At 46.4% G+C, this 16,248-nt stretch overlaps 1 protein-coding gene and 1 pseudogene across 5 annotated transcripts in view; one reads left to right on the forward strand and one right to left on the reverse strand.

Annotated features, from left to right (window-relative positions):
- Positions 1-1,065: 1,065 nt before the first annotated feature.
- TCP11L1 (t-complex 11 like 1) overlaps positions 1,066-16,248 on the reverse strand; it is a 39,047-nt gene continuing 23,864 nt past the window's right edge. For all 4 annotated transcript variants that reach the window (XM_050758778.1, XM_050758779.1, XM_050758781.1 and 1 more), the window contains exons 8-10: positions 14,514-14,695; positions 11,661-11,833; positions 1,066-8,114 (exon numbers count right to left, since the gene is read on the reverse strand). In XM_050758778.1, coding sequence (XP_050614735.1) covers positions 7,912-8,114; positions 11,661-11,833; positions 14,514-14,695 — 558 coding nt within the window. In that variant the 3' untranslated portion in view covers positions 1,066-7,911. The remainder of the gene's footprint in view (positions 8,115-11,660; positions 11,834-14,513; positions 14,696-16,248) is intronic.
- Positions 4,087-4,968, forward strand: LOC126936233 (phosphatidylinositol N-acetylglucosaminyltransferase subunit C-like; annotated as a pseudogene). The gene has a single exon (XR_007719398.1). The product of XR_007719398.1 is annotated as a phosphatidylinositol N-acetylglucosaminyltransferase subunit C-like (transcript).

Here is a 16,248-nt window from a genome sequence, read left to right on the forward strand (position 1 = left end):
TAAAAATACAAAAATTAGCTGGGCGTGGTGGCACACGCCTGCGATCCCAGCCACTCAGGGAGGCTGAGGCAGGAGAATTACTTGAGCTTGGGAGCCAAGATTGTCCCACTGCACTCCAGCCCGGACAACAGAATGAGACTCCATCTCAAAAACAATCAAAACAAAAGAAAATACAAATTTTCAGAAGTCTTTTTGTTTTGAGACATGATCATAGCATAATCCTCCCACCTCAGCCTCCCAAGTAGCTGGGACCACAGGCATAAACCACCATCCACCATGCCCAGTTACTTTTTAAAATTTTATGTAGAAACAGGATCTCCCTGTATTGTCCAGGCTGGTCTTGAACTCCTGGGCTCAAGCAGTCCTCCCACGACAGCCTCCCAAAGTGCTGGGATTAGCCACCATGTGCAGCCCTTCTTCATTTTTCTTTTTTTGAGATAGGGTCTCACTTTGTCACCCAGGCTGGAATGCAGTGGTGTGATCTTGGCTGAATGCAACCTCTGCCTCCTGCGCTCAAGCAATCTTCCCACCTCAGCCTACTGAGATGGGAGCACAGGTGTATGCCACCACGCCCGGCTAATTTTTGTACTTTTAATAGAGCCATGTTGCCCAGGCTGGTCTAGAGCTCCTGGCCTCAAATGATCTGCCTGCCTTAGCCTCCCAAAGTGCTAAGATTACAGGCGTGAGCCACCTCACCCGGCCCTTCTTGTTTTAAGCTAACTTTTAAGTCAAGAAAAGTGACACTCCATCGAACCAGGCCTATAGCTTAGTTCTGGTTCTTAAGTTTGGTAGGTAATAAATGTAAGTCAGGTGTGACAGAAACCCACATGAGGGACAGTTTTAAGTAGAATTATATCTATTTAGACTTAACACATATTTTGTAGAACTCTGGCTATTTCTGAAAGTACCAGTGAACATTTGATAGTTTAATAAACAGAGCTTACCTGGGCTTAAAGGTTATCCCCTTCCCCAGCCCTTGAAGTTGCTTTGAATACTATGACTAAAAAGACTTTCCATTAAAATAATTATATAATGCAAAATCCAATATAGATACACACTTGCAAATATCATTGTAGTTATTTATTTAGATTGTTTACAAATGAGACAGTGCCTTTAAATATGACTTCATAGACCATTATCCATTACCATTCATTCATCCACTCATTGGTTCATTCATGGATTCATTTAGTTCAAATAATATAGAGCTGGAGATGGGGAGAAATCACTGGGGTGGAGGTGGATGTCAGGAAGTAAGCAAACGTAAGACTGCAGCTCTAGTACAGAAGAGATGATGAACGTAAACAAGTGTTGGGAGAGGACAGGAAGAAAACCTTCCCTACAGGCCTGTAAAATGTGGTTGACAGAAGGGAGGTTGGGCACTAACAGTGGAATGTAACACCACAGCAGATGTGCGCCTACAGGTACGGGGTTAACATGTTCGCCTTTGTAGTTAAAAAAGAAAGGTATAGTCCTTTTCCACGTACAAAGCGTTCTAACATTCATTACCAAATGTAATCCTCACAGCAACAATGTGAATTAGGAGTGTTCCCAATTAACAATGAAAATACTGAGGCCTTGGGGAGAATGACTGGCTCAATGTTGTACAACCAGTAAGGCGGTGATAGAGGAAAAAAGACTAAAACCAGATATTTCTCTAATTCTTTGTGCACAATCCTGCTACCACAAAATGTTAGAATCGGAAGGGAGCTTAAAGACCAAGTCTAGTCTTTTCATTTTAAAGGAGTTGGGAATGGACCCTGATTTGCCCCAGCTGGTACATAACAGAGTGGAGATCCGAGCCCTGGTTTCCTGACAGCTCCCAGTCTTTCCACTCTACCACCTGGCCTCAAAATGGAAAGAAACACAAATGTTCTACATATACATCAGAGCTCGCCAAAAGGTCACCGGAAATCAAAGAGCAAACACCTATTCTCTTTGAAATTCACCAGCAAAGTTGGTGGCAGCAACATTTCCTCTATTCCCAGGAATCTTAAGGCTTTGGAGAAATGAGAATAAGCACCTCCACAAAAACACAACTGCTGAACAATCCATTTAGAATCTTGGCCAGTATGTGCATACTATAGGCCTATTAAGTCAAACTTATTAATAGCTTTTCTTCACAGAGAAAAAAATTCATATATATCTACCGACTGCATTTGATCAGTAAGATATCATGTTAGTGTGCTTCTTACCTGAAGTACATTTATGGCTGAGTCATATTGTGACATAAATAATCACATTTTGTAGCTTGCTTTAGACGGAATGAGATTTTTTTTTTTTTTTTGAGACGGAGTCTCACTCTGTCACCCAGGCTGGAGTGCAATGGTGCAATCTCGGCTCATTGCAAGCTCCACCTCCAGGGTTCAAGTGATTCTCCTGCCTCAGCCTCCCGAGTAGCTGGGATTACAGGCACGTGCCACCACACCCGGCTAATTCTTGTATTTTTAATAGAGAAGGGTTTTGCCATGTTGGTCAGGCTGGTTTCAAACTCCTGACCTCAGGTGATCGCCCGCTTCAGCCTCCCAAAGTGCTGGGATTACAAGTGTGAGCCACCGTGCCCGGCCGGAATGAGATTTTTAAAAACACCAGGACTGAGAATCCATCCACCCAACCAAGAGCCAACAAAGTAGCAGTTACTGCTCTAAACATTCATTCATCCATGAGACTACTGAAGAAATCCAAGAGGCTTGGTGATACTGACCTCACTCTCAGTTCTATCCACAAGTAGTAAAGTACTACTGCCAAATACACTTAGCAATTTCAGGAAGAGACACTTGTCTCCACAACCTGTTACTGAATGCAGCATATAGAATCCATTCGATTCTGAAGGACAACACACTCCAAAGGATGTTTCATTTTGGAAGGAGAGCTGTAGGGGACGGTAGAGGGGATGCTTAGCAATGCTTCCTGAGTGACTAAATGAACGAAGCGGATCTCCCTGGCCCTTAGTAATAATCCTATGAGATTCCAGGAAGAAAATTAGCTTACTTATCTTCATAGAGCAACAACAAAATGATTCAATATGAATATTGTGGTTCTGAAGTTTGCTTCCTTCATTCTTGACTTTTGCCCAGTTGCAGAATTCCACCAGTGGACACCGAGGTAGTGGGGGGCCAAGAGAATCTGTGAAGTCAGTTATTCATGCCTCAAGATTTCAAACTGTACAAATGGAACTCTGGCAATGTAAGAACTCAGGAGGGGAAAAATACCTTGCAAGAATCTACTCTTAAAAAAGAAGAGTTTTTGAGATTTGGGAAGAATGACTGCAGGAAGGGGTGATCAGCGCTGTGCAGTTGGGGGTAAGCTCCTCTCCTTCAGTCTTGGAGCGGGACGAAAAGGCCCCAAACACTCTGAGGCTGAGGCTTCTCAGCCCAGGAACCCAGGATCATACAACCGCCAGGCACAGTGGCCACAGAGCAGCCTCCACCTCAAGGGAACAATTCCAGACATGACCTCATTGAATACACCATGGAAGATGTTATCTTCTTTAAAAGTACCCTCACGGCCGGGCGCGGTGGCTCACGCCCGTAAACCCAGCACTTTGGGAGGCCGAGGCGGGTGGATCACGAGGTCAGGAGATTGAGACCATCCTGACTAACACAGTGAAACCCCGTCTCTACTAAAAATACAAAAAAATCAGCCAGGCATGGTGCCAGGCGCCTGTGGTCCCAGCTACTCAGGAGGCTGAGGCAGGAGAATGGCGTGAACCCAGGAGGCGGAGGTTGCAGTGAGCCGAGATGGTGCCACTGCACTCCTGCCTGGGTGACAGAGCCAGACTCCATCTCAAAAAAAAAAAAAAAAAAAGTACCCTTACAAGGAAAAAGGCAGGCAACTGCCATCCCCCAGCCACGCGTGCCCAGGAACTCTCAGGCAGGAACTTGGCTGTATTATCCTGCCTCAGAGACAAACTCATCTATTGTAGGCCTGGCCTGGATTGCTGCCTCTGAAAACCAGGAAAGGTCGGTAGAATATCAACCAAGACATGGAATTTCCAGGGAGGTCTCATTTCAAAATGTCATCAACAAGAACCACATGGACCTCTATGAGAGGGATGATTAAACTGGCCTGAGTTTGAATGAAAGGATAATGTGTGCCCAACCTGTAACTAACACAAAGAAGGTAAAGTGGCACAGGGTCTTGTATGAGCAACAGCCATTTCCTGATAACTGTGTGGACCGGCGGTTCCTGGAAGAGTTCCGGAAAAACATCCATGCTCGGAAATACCAGTATTGGGCTGTGGTATTTGAGTCCAGTGTGTTGATCCTGCAGCTGTGCAGTATTTGTGTGTTTCTGGTTATCTGGTGGTATATGGATGAGGGTCTTCTGGCCCCCCACTGGCTTGTTGGGACTGTCCTGGCTTCTTCACTGATCGGGTATATTTTGTTTGAGCTCACTGATGGAAGTGAAGGGCAGAAGAGTGGGTGGATCCGGTGGGCTGACCTGAAAAGTGCCCTAGTCTTCATTACTTTCACTTATGGCTTTTCACCAGTGCTAAGACCCTGCCAGAGTCTGTCAGCACTGACACCATCTAGGCCATGTTGCTCTTCACGCTGTTAGGCCACCTCATCTCTTTTAACTATGGTGCCAATGATGCCTTTGTATCCATTGTATCCAGTAACTATCCTTGAACACGGCCATCTTGGCTTCTGGAGGCTTGGCTTCACGCCTTCCCCAGTCCCTGCATGTCTCCATCATGGTAACACTTGCCATCCAGATTTTTGTCCTGTGGCTCATGTTACAGGAGAAACTAAAGGCATGGACTCCCAAGGGCTATGTAGTGGTTACACTGCTTTTTGCCTTTTTGGCCTTGGAAGAGCTGTGGGAGCCATACTCTTTGCCCTTCTATTGACTTCTATCTCATGTCTCTGTTCATTTTACCTCATTCGCCTGCAGCTTTTTAAAGAAAACATTCACGGGCCTTGGGATGAAGCTGAAATCAAGGAAGACTTGTCCAGGTTCCTCAGCTAAATTAGGGACATTCTGATAGACTAGCCTCGTAACTAGTATAAAACTTAAAGACAGGCCAAGTGCGGTGGCTCATGCCTGTAATCCCAACACTCTGGGAGGCCCGAGGCGGATGGATCACGAGGTCAAGAGTTTGAGACCAGCCTGGCCAACATGGTGAAACCCCGTCTCTACTAAGAATTCAAAAATTAGCCAGGCGCGGTGGTACGTGCCTGTAATCCCAACTACTTAGGAGTCTGAGGTAGGAGAATCGCTTTAACCCGGGAGTCGGAGTTCGCAGTAAGCTGAGATCGCACCACGGCACTCCAGCCTGGGTGACAGAGCAAGACTCCATCTCGAAAAAAAAAAAAAACAAAAAAAACTTGAACATAGAGTTCCATTCTGGATGCAGCATGTCATTGTGGTAAGAGAACAGAGATTAAAACAAAACAACAAAATGAACCAAAGGCTTGGGTGGTGAGGGTACTTATCCTTTCTGTAATTCTGTGGATGAAAAAGCTTTCTGGGGCCCTCTTGAATCATTTGCTGTAACAAATGAAGTGATATGTTTTCTATTAAAAAAAAAAACACCTTCAAACAAACAAAAAATAATAAATATTAATAAAAGTACCCTCACAAAATGCGGCCAGTCTGCCAGATTACAGAGACCCAGATTCTCCAGTCTCCTGTCTGGGACCCAAAAAGATACATCTGGCTCTACGTTTATTGTTGAGGAGAGACAGGGTCTGGCTCTGTCACCCAGGCTGGAGCACAGTGGCACGATCATAGTTCACTGCATCCTTGAACTCCTGGGTGCAAGCGATCCTTTTGCCTCAGCCTCAGCTTGGAGCTGGGAGTACAAATGTGTGCCACCATGCCAGGCTAATTTTTTTTTGTATTTTTTGTAGAGATGTGATCTCACTATGTTGCCCAGGCTGGACTTGAAATCCTGCGTTCAGGTGATCCTCCTGCTGTGGCATCGCAAAGTACTGGGATTATAGTGTAAGCCACCATGCCCAGCTCTGTTTTTTGTTTTGTTTTTTGTTTTAATTTATCACATCATTATAGATTAGAACCAACATCAGCTCTGATCTGCATACATGTAATTTCTACCTGAGTTTCTACAGCCAGATCCAAGCCCTTGTATAAACCCTGGGACCATCAGCAATCTCAAAAATCCTGAAAGCAGAATGTATTCTGACTCTTCTGGGTCTGATACCCTTCTCATGGAGTATCTGCTTTCCTCCCCATCAGTCCTACTGGAATACCTACCCAACTGCTTCTTCAAGTCTTCCTTGAAAACACAAAATCACTGCATTTCCTTACAAAGAAGGATCAGAGAAAACAGCTGCTTGCAGTAAAATGTAGTCCTTCCCCCTGGTTGTGTAGGAACGACTGCTAGCCTTCCTGGAGTCTTTCTGAAATGGCTTCCAAGTTTCTTTTCTTTTCTTTTTTTTTTTTTTTTAAGACAGAGTCTCACTCTGTTGCCCAGGCTGGAATGTAGTGGTGCGATCTCAGCTCACTGCAGCCTCTGCCTCCCGAGTTCAAGCGATTCTCCTGCCTCAGCCTCCCAAGTAGCTGGGATTACAGGTGCGTGCCACCACACCCAGCTAATTTTTGTATTTTTAGTAGAGATGGGGCTTCACCATGTTGCCCAGGCTGGTCTCAAACTCCTGACCTCAGATGATCTGCTTGCCTCGGCCTCCCAAAGTGCTGGGATTATAGGCATGAGTCACCATGCCCGGCCAGCTTCTAAGTTTCTCTTAGCTTCCTGTCCAGAAGGCTTTAGGTGCCGATATTACTTGCTTTTCTGGCAGTTGGAGGTCATTCCAGTTTCATGGCTCTGCTTCTAATATAATGTCCCTGTCTAAAATGCACACATGCACGTGTACACTTAAAAAAAAAAACAACAAAAACAGAACAGATCATCTATGCGACCCAAATCACTCACACTCAGAGGACATGTCAGGAATTCTGGTCACTGAAGTTCCTCGAAAAATAATGCTCAAACACCAGGGATTTTCTATGACTTCCTTATTTAGGAGATTCGTGAACTCAAGCTATTTTATCTGAAAACAGTTAAATCTAATTCCAGAATTTAATTCAATCAACACATCTGCGTATTGTCTCAGAGTCAATTTTTCAGTAAGAATTCCAGACATTTCTCTTCCTTTACATTACAGTAAAGTATTTTTCAAAACATTTCCTCCTTGATTTTCAAGGCTTAAAAGTCAAATAATTTCCTTTCACTAGATCTCATAAGTCATAACTGCTCTCAGCTAGATGCAGGAGTAATTTTGTATAAAAGAACAAGCTTTTTAAAGTCCAATAACTCTGTATCTTTGGGGCACGGTTAAAAGAAAGAATGTTTAAATATTTTTTAAAAAAGTAAAAAAGAAAAAAGAGAGAGAGACAAATAACTCTCCTCTAGAAAAAAGGGCCTGGGAGCCCTGGCTAGGCCAGGCAGGGAGGAAGCAATAAATAGGGGGAGAAAATGGCAATAAGACGTTATGTAGCCCTTCTAACAAAACTACCCGGAGGGAGGGGTGAGGGACGAGGCTGTCCGAGGGAGGGCAGGAGGTGAGGCCATGGCTTGGTCTCTTTTGCGCTTGGATGGCTGTCAGCTCAGCATGGGGCATCGAAAGAACTACCCAGATTGCAGAAGAGCCTCCTTAGAAGGACATGATGGGGGAGGAGTGGAGACACAGCCGAGTGTTACCTATAAAACTCGAGAACAAAAAGCTTCTTTGATTTGTAAACTTGCACTCATAAATACAATCTCTCAAAATAGAATTCACTGGATTTTTCAACAAGTCTTTTCAACAGTGATACACAATATTCTTCCCTTTGGAATCGGTGCTGTTAAATAGACATGTACTATATAGCCATTTTCCAATACAACATTAGAGTTGAGAACAGGTATTCTGCGGCTAGTGAGTAATACTGCTGCTGTAGGGTGCATACACGTTAGGATCGGACGAGGATCTTACTGAGGATTGCATCATAGTAGGGACAGAAGACCATCTTGTTATAGTTGACCAGGCGAGCAAATTTAATAGCAACTTCCTCCAGCTCTCTCTGAACTGGACTGAGTCCCCCAGGGACTGTGGGCAATGGCTTCTGATGACCCGAGGCAAGGTAGGTTTCTAAGAAGGTCAGGATTCGAGATTCTGTGACAAAAAAGAAAGTGGTCAGTTGTTTCTTGTCCTTCACTTTACAAACCCGACAGTGCCTCAGTTCTCAGCTTAACCATCACCTCTTAGGGGAAGTTGTCCCCGATCAATACTCCTAGACCAGATACCCACAACACCTTGCACGTCTGCACATTCATCCCATTTATAATGTTTTCTCTCCACTCTAGATGGTTAGTTTCATGAAGGTAGGAGCCATGCTCATCTTGTTCACCATGTCTCCTCAGCACTCAGCACAGTGCCCAGCATGAGACCCAGCTCCCAGGAGAAGCTCAAACACACTTGGAATGCAAGAATGAATCCATGAGTGGCCGGGTGCAGTGGCTCACGCCTGTAATGCCAGCACTTTGAGCACTTTGGGAGGTTGAGGTGGGTGGGTCACCTGAGGTCAAGAGTTCAAGACCAGCCTGGCCAATGTGGTGAAGCCCGGTCTCTACTAAAAATACAAAAATTAGCCAGGTGTGGTGGTGCGCACCTGTAGTCCCAGTTACTCGGGAGTCTGAGGCACGAGAATCACTTGAACCCAGGAGGTGGAGGTTGCAGTGAGCTGAGATCAGGCCACTGCACTCCAGCCTGGTGACAGAGCAAGACAATCACATAAAAAGGTGGAAAAATCAAGCAGGAATTACAGGTTCAAAATAGACCTTTTTCCTACTAAGCCTCCATGAAAGCAGCTCATGCTTCCTTCTCTGATGCCTGCATGGAAGTCGTGGGCATTTGTAAACTTGTCCTACTTGGAAGAATAATTTATGTTGATGCTTTCTTTTCTAGTCCATTCCCCTTCACAATGCTTTTGCACCCTTGTGTATCCTCATGAAAAAAGATTTGATCCAGTCACACTTCTTGCAGATTTTATCACAAAAACAATAGAGACATTTATATGGAATGGACTTTTTCAAGCTCTATGTCTTGCCTCCTGCCTGGGGAATCCTCTCAGGTGCAAATAACTTATACCCTCCTGAGCCTCACAACACAGACAGAAACTGCTGACAGGACAAGACAGGGCCTATCACCCTTATTATTATTATTATTTTTTCAAGACACGGTTTCACTCTGTCACCCAGGCTGCAGTGCAGTGGCACAATCTCAGCTCACTGCAACCTCGGCCTCCCGAGTTCAAGCGATTCTCCTCCCTCAGTCATCTGAGTAGCTGCAATTACAGAAGCATGCCACCATGCCCAGCTAATTTTTGTCTTACTAGTAGAGGCGGGGTTTCACCATGTTGCCCAGGCTGCTCTCGAACTCCTGACCTCAAGTGATCTGTCCGCCTCAGCCTCCCAAAGTGCTGGGATTACAGGCATGAGCCGCCGCACCCGGCCCTATCACTCTTCTTCTTCTTTCTTCTCCTTCTTTTTTTTTTTTTTTAAGATGGAGTTTCCCTCTTGTCTCCCAAGCTGGAGTGCAATGGCGCAATCTCGGCTCACTGCAACCTCTGTCTCCCGGGTTCAAGTGATTCTCCTGCCTCAGCCTTGCAAGTAGCTGGGACTACAGGCACACGCCACCATGCCCAGCAAAGTTTTGTATTTTTCGTAGAGATGGGGTTTCACCATGTTGGCCAGGCTGGTCTCGAACTCCTGACCTCAGGTAATCTGCCCGCCTTGGCCTCCCAAATGCTGGGATTACAGGCGTGGGTCATCACGCCCGGCCCTGTTGACCCTTATTCTTTTTTTTTTTTTTTTTTTTTTGAGACAGAGTTTCACTCTTGTTGCCCAGGCTGGAGCGCAATGGCACAATCTCGGCTCACCGCAACCTCCACCTCCGAAGTTCAAGCGATTCTCCTGCCTCAGCCTCGCAAGTAGCTAGGATTACAGGCATGCACCACCATGCCCAGTTAATTTTGTATTTTTAGTAGAGGCGGAGTTTCTCCATGTTGGTCAGACTGGTCTGGAACTCCCAACTTCAGGTGATCTGCCCGGCTCGGCCTCCCAAAGTGCTGGGATTACAGGCATGAGCCACCACGCTCAGCACCCTTATTCTTAAGTTAGTTTGGTTCTCTAAGGTTCCCAGGGCTGGCAGCCTCACCCAAGTAGAAATCTTTGTATTGTTCCTACCCAAAGACTGGTTTTTCTTTTCTTTCTTTCTTTCTTTTAGAAATAGGGTCTTTCTCTGTCACCCAGGCTAGAGTGCAGTGGTGAAATCATAGCTCACCGCAGCCTCAATCTTCTGGGCTCAAGTGATCCTCCTGCCTCAGCCTCCCGAGTAGCAAGGACTACAGATGCATGTCACTATCCTGGCTAATTATATATATTTTTAAAAATTGTTTTGTAGAGATGGGGGTCTCACTATGCTGCCCAGGTAGTCTCGAACTCCTGGTTTTAAGTGATCCTCCCAGTAAGGGCTGGTTTTCAATCTGTTGATAACTGGCTGTTACAAAACAACCCAGGCAGCAGGATGAGAAGCAACTTGCTGGCCACAGGTCTACTTACAGGTACTTTCCTGCCTCCCTACCAAGGTTGTGAGTATAAATCTTGACTGGGTGCAGTGGTTCATGCCTGTTAACCCCAGCACTTTGGGAGGCTGAGGCAGGTGGATCACTTGAGTCCAGGAATTTGACACCAGCCTGGCCAACATGGCAAAACCCCGTCTTTACAAAATATACAAAAAATTAGCCAGGTGTGGTGGTGCATGCTTGTAGTCCCAGCTACTTGGGAGTCTGACGTGGGAGGACTGCTTGAGCCTGGGAGGTGGAGTGCGGAGGTGCAGTGCAGTGAGCCGAGATTGCACCACTGCACTCCAGTCTGGAAGACAGAGTGAGACCTTGTCTCAAAAACAAACAAACAAAACTATGTATTTACAGTATACAGCATGATGTTTTAAATATATGTATATACTATGAAATGATTAAATCAAGCTAATTAACAGAATTTTTCATAAAGCCATTGCTGTGATAATAGCTAATATTACAGAATATTTTAAATGTTTTATAGAATATGCATTAAAATATTTTAATACTTCAAGTTTATTATAAACTTTAAACAGCAATATCTTAATATTACCATTTTAAGTTTTATTACATTTGATGTGTTAATAGTATTATATACTAATATTTAATAATATTTTAATTGTGTTTTTAAATAACATCTTCATTTTACTATTCAGCTCTTTTCGTAACAGCTCCTATTTATTGAGCACTTACTATGTGCTGCCAGGCACTATGGCAAGCACTTTACCTTTTCATCCCAGGCAGTCCCTGCAGCAACCTTGTAAGGTTGCTGCTCTTATTCCAGCTTTAGAGATGAGGAAACTTGAGTGTCAAGTTACACGCCCAAGCTGCACAGCAAGCCCTGGGACACTGCTTGTGAACCCAGGAGAGCGATTCCAAGGTCGCAGCCCTTCGAACAATGATGGCTGCCTGGTCCTGTGCCCATCTGTTGGGTGGCCCTGGTCTCTCTGTGGTGCTTCATTACACCATCTTCTCACCCATCAGCACCTTAACCCCAACTAAGCCCTCAGGTTTCTTCAGAGGGGCCTGTCCTCCAGCCCCTCGGAGGGCATATCCCTGCTGCCTGCCTTCCCCAAACGTACCCATGATCCTGCGAATGGGGTCATCGGGGCTGGCCACGGCCTGGATCTGGCCCTTGAGCACGGTCTCCTTGTCCGTGGTGAAGGGGGAGGACCCACACAGGGAGAGGCAGCTGCTCACCTCCAGGCACACCTTCTCCCCGATGGTAGTGAGGACGTCCTTCAGATGGAAGGAGCTGGGGCAGAGGAGGGGAGAAAGGGCCTATAAGTAAAATACACCTCTAACCGGCTCCAACCGCCCACAACTGGGTGAGAAAGACACCACCAATAACTGGATTTATGTGTTCAGTGGATAATTTGTGACTCTTTTCCCTGCCACCTTACCTCTCAGGCTGTGCATACCTGACCAGGGGGACTTCTTTCTCTCCCTCTGCTAGAAAAGACAGTGGGAAGGGCAGGGGCTCTCAGAGTATACCAGGACCAATGACCCAAAGCACAACTTCCTGCTAGCCTCTCTGTGATAAAAATCAGCCTGGAATGACCTCAGAATATCTCGATATACCTCTGGAGGAATACACAAGAAAGCAAGCATTTGGTAGCTGTGGGACAAGAGGGAGAGAGAAACTTTTCATTGGATGTCCTTTTGTACCTTTTGATTTTTGAAACATGCACACGTATTAACTACTTTTTTAAAAGAATAGAGTCCGGGCTCGGCGGCTCACGCCTATAATCCCAGAACTTTGGAAAGCCAAGGCAGTTGGATCAGGAGTTCGAGGTCAGGAGTTCAAGACCAGCCTGGCCAACATGGTGAAATCCCATGTCTACTAAAAATACAAAAAGATTAGCTGGACATGGTGGCAGGTGCCTGTAATCCCAGCTACTCTGGAGACTGTGGTAGGAGAATCACTTGAACCCAGGAGGTGGAGGTTGCAGTGAGCCAAGATCACGTCATTGCACTCCAGCCTTGGCAGCAAGAGTGAAACTCCGTCTCAAAAAAACAAATTTTTTAAATTAAAAAATTTTAAAAAAAATAAAAGAATAAAGAAAAGTCAAATCCTAAAGTTAAAAAAAAAAGAGTATCTGGATTCCCTGGGTCCCCCAGGTTCTCCCAGGGTGCCTGTGGGGAGCCCACCTGCTGGCAGGCATGCTGTGAGAAGGTAACTGCCTCTGTTCTGGGTCTAGATCCTTTGTATGTAGAATTACTGGGGGGCGTGGGAGCAAGCCCCAGCACTCACCATTGGCACCAGTTCTGTGCCCACCCCTGGAGGGCCAGGGTGGATATGGGAGTGCAAGGCTGGGCTCCCAAGAAAGCCCTGACCTGGGTCCCTCCCTCAGCAGGAGCTTTGACAGAGTAGTTCTCCAGGCAGGGACCTAGGTGACAGCCCAGAGCTGCGCCTGTGCAAAGGCCTCAGGCTAGGCCCTCAGCCGAGCAAACAGTTTCCTGGCCTCTCAGCAAACTAGTTTGACTGTCAAAACTGTTGAACCCCTAGTCACAACATGTGGCCATGCCCCACACTGCAATGAACACACCCATGCTTTGTGCAAATTCAGCAGTAAAATGTCTGCATTTTGTAAGGATGAGAATGTTTAGGGGGTACTTCCCTTGAAGAAGTCTCTGAATTGGACCTTGTCAGATAGAGCATTACTTAGAACCACTCAAAGATATTCTATAGGCTGGAAACCATAGAAGTCACCCAACATGACTCCATGGTAGGAGCGGTCATGAAGCCTGCACGCGTGCAGATGTGGACTCGTGCTGGGTAAGAAAGTGATGCATTACACTGAGCACAGAGCGCCTGCGGGGAACACACAAGTGCAGAGCACTTCACACATACACGCAGCTCTGCAGGAATACAGCTGGTCTCCCTCATGGCCACCCCACAGAGCTCTGCTTCTCACTGGTAGTTGCTTATGAAAGCAATTCAGTGGGTAGCAACCAATAATTTTTTAATGGAATAAGAATAGAGTAGAAAATATCAGGCTGCATTAAACATGGTTAGGGTCAGTTCCATTTTGAAGAGGTTCTCGTTTCTGTTACATGTGTGTTAAGTGTGTACTAGGTCACAACGGAAAATGAATTTCTTACTGCGGGTCCTAGCCACAAACATTTTTGTCCCAATTAATGTCTCTGGGTTTCAGTTTCCTCATAAGCTCCAGTAGGAGTTTAATACATTTGAATGGCTTTGGGAGAGGAATAAAGCACTCAGCAAACATCAAACACAAGAACCTTGGAGGTCAGGAGACAAAGACAACCCCATTAAAGAAGGAAGGGGTCAGACAGCATTCTGTTCCCTGCGTAGGGAGAATAAATGAGTTGATGGCACTCAGCACCGGGCCAGGCCCCGGGAGGAGCACGCTAACAGGCAATGGAGGGCCACAGGACCCCTAAGCCCAGGATCTTCGACTCCTCAAGGCAAGCAACCATTGATATCAGCACTCCTCACCCTGCCCATGGCCTACCCCCCTGCCCGAGACACTTCTTCTCTCACCCATTAAATGCTCCCTCACATCTACTATGCACCCCATGCCAAAATTTAAACTTAAGACCATAAATCTAATTACGTTCCCCCTCTTGCTTCAAACCCTTCAATGGCTCCCTACAGCTCTTAGGACAATAACCCAACTCCTCAGTGTGGCCTCTAAGGCCCTATAGGCTACTCGGTTAGTCACACACATTTTAAAGCCACTATCCTAAAGCTTTGCTAACCCTGCAGCAGATTCTAACTTTGACCCTATGACCCTGAATAAACTCTGCTGGGGTCTTCGCCAAGTGAACCAACTGAGACAGCAAGGTTTCTTCTCAGTTCCTAGAGAGTGGCCCTGGGGTCTGCCTTACAGTGGGAGACCCCTCTGGGAGACTCTAGTCAGCTCTCTGCCATCCACTGCCTCCCATCCATGCATGAAAGTTCCACTTACGGTAGGTGCATATCTGTTAGCAAAATCTTCACAATCATCTTGAGTTTCTCAGCAAAGTCGGCCTGGCTGGAAATTCCTGGGGCTGCCATGCTGAAGGTGATCAGCAACACAGCCCCCAGGACGGTCAGTTGTTCCAGCTGCAACTGGAGCTCGTGGAAGCGAGACTGGTCCATTAAAACTGTCTGTAATGAACAGAAGAGGCCATCGCTGAGCTGCAGGTCCAGGCTAGCAAGCAGAGGGCAGGAGCGCCACAGCCCCCACACCTGCCTCTGCAGCTTCCCTCAGGGTTTGCGCTGGTGTGTCAGAGCTTTGAGGAAGTCTGGTGTGAAATAACCCCTCCATCTCAGAGTCATTCCTCCTGAGCAAGGACGCAGTATAGCATCCTCACTAAGAACACATACAGGCTTGGGTGTAAAGCCAGGCTCCATGCTTAATAGCATGACCTCCCTGGCTGGCCACGGTGGCTCACACCTGTAATCCCAGCACTTCGGGAGGACTAGGTGGGCAGATCACCTGAGGTCAGGAGTTCAACACCAGCCTGACCAACATGGTGAAACCCCATCTATACTAAAAATACAAAACTAGCCGGGTGTGGTGGCGCATGTCTGTAATCCCAGCTACTCGAGAGGATGAAGCAGGAGAATCTCTTGAACCCAGGAAGCAGAGGTTGCAGAGAGCTGAGACTGCACCACTGTACTTCAGACTGGGCAACAAAAGTGAAACTCCATCTCAAAAAAAAAAAAAAAAAAAAAAAATCATGACCTCATGCAAGCATCGCCAACTTTGTCAGGCCTCTGCAGAATGGGGACTCCCAAATCACAGGGCTGTTTTAAAGCTGAAGAAAGATGCTACATATAAAGTGGCTGGCAGAGCCAGCGCTCGATAAATAAAAGTGATACCTATTGTTGGGAAGAAAAGTATAATGAGGCACAGACCTAAGGTCACCAACTCCTCCCAGTCTGTCTGGGACTGTCCCAGTTTTCAAATGGAAATTCCCAAGTCCTGTAAACCCCCACTCGGTCCCTAGCAAACTAGGACAGCTAGTCATCCTGTACAGAGCAATGGAAGGCCAGGTGCGGTGGTGGGTGCCTGCAGTCCCAACTACTGGGAGGCTCAGGCAGGAGGATCGCTGAGGCCAGAAGTTCGATGCTGCAGTGCACTATGATTATGCCTGTGAATAGCCACTACACTGCAGCTTGGACAACAGAGTGAGACTCCATCTTAAAACAACAACAAAAATCCCAGAGCAATGGAAGGGAGGAGTGTCTTGCGGGCAGAGCCTACACTTACTCACCTTGGTACCCACTCAGCACCCAGCACAAAGGAGGCTTGTAAAAACTGGCAAATAAATAGAGAGGAAGAGAAAAAAACAGGAAGCACAGAGAGTAGAAGTGACAGAGAACAACCTAAAGCCTCCCGGAAAGCAAGCGCATTCCCACGACTGCCTCCCCCATGTTAAAGGGAGCCCTGGGTCCTACCATGCCAGCGATTCTGCCCGTGTAGGTGAGGGAAGGAGAAGGGAAAGGCTGAGCAGATGGGTGTCTGATCTGAGAGAGTTTACAGGCTCATCGAATGGACTCTAAGGACCTTTCTCGCTGTCAGAAACAGATGTGCCAAATCAAGACATGAACAATGTGGGGTCACAGCCAAGAAGTAAAAACTCTGAGGATTGAGAATCTTCTGCTGCTACAAATACAATCCCAAGGACTCGTCGTCAGCCTGTTTTCTGAGTTCA

The sequence above is a fragment of the Macaca thibetana genome, chromosome 14 (genome assembly GCF_024542745.1).
Source record: "Macaca thibetana thibetana isolate TM-01 chromosome 14, ASM2454274v1, whole genome shotgun sequence".
NCBI classification, from domain to species: Eukaryota; Metazoa; Chordata; class Mammalia; order Primates; family Cercopithecidae; genus Macaca; species Macaca thibetana.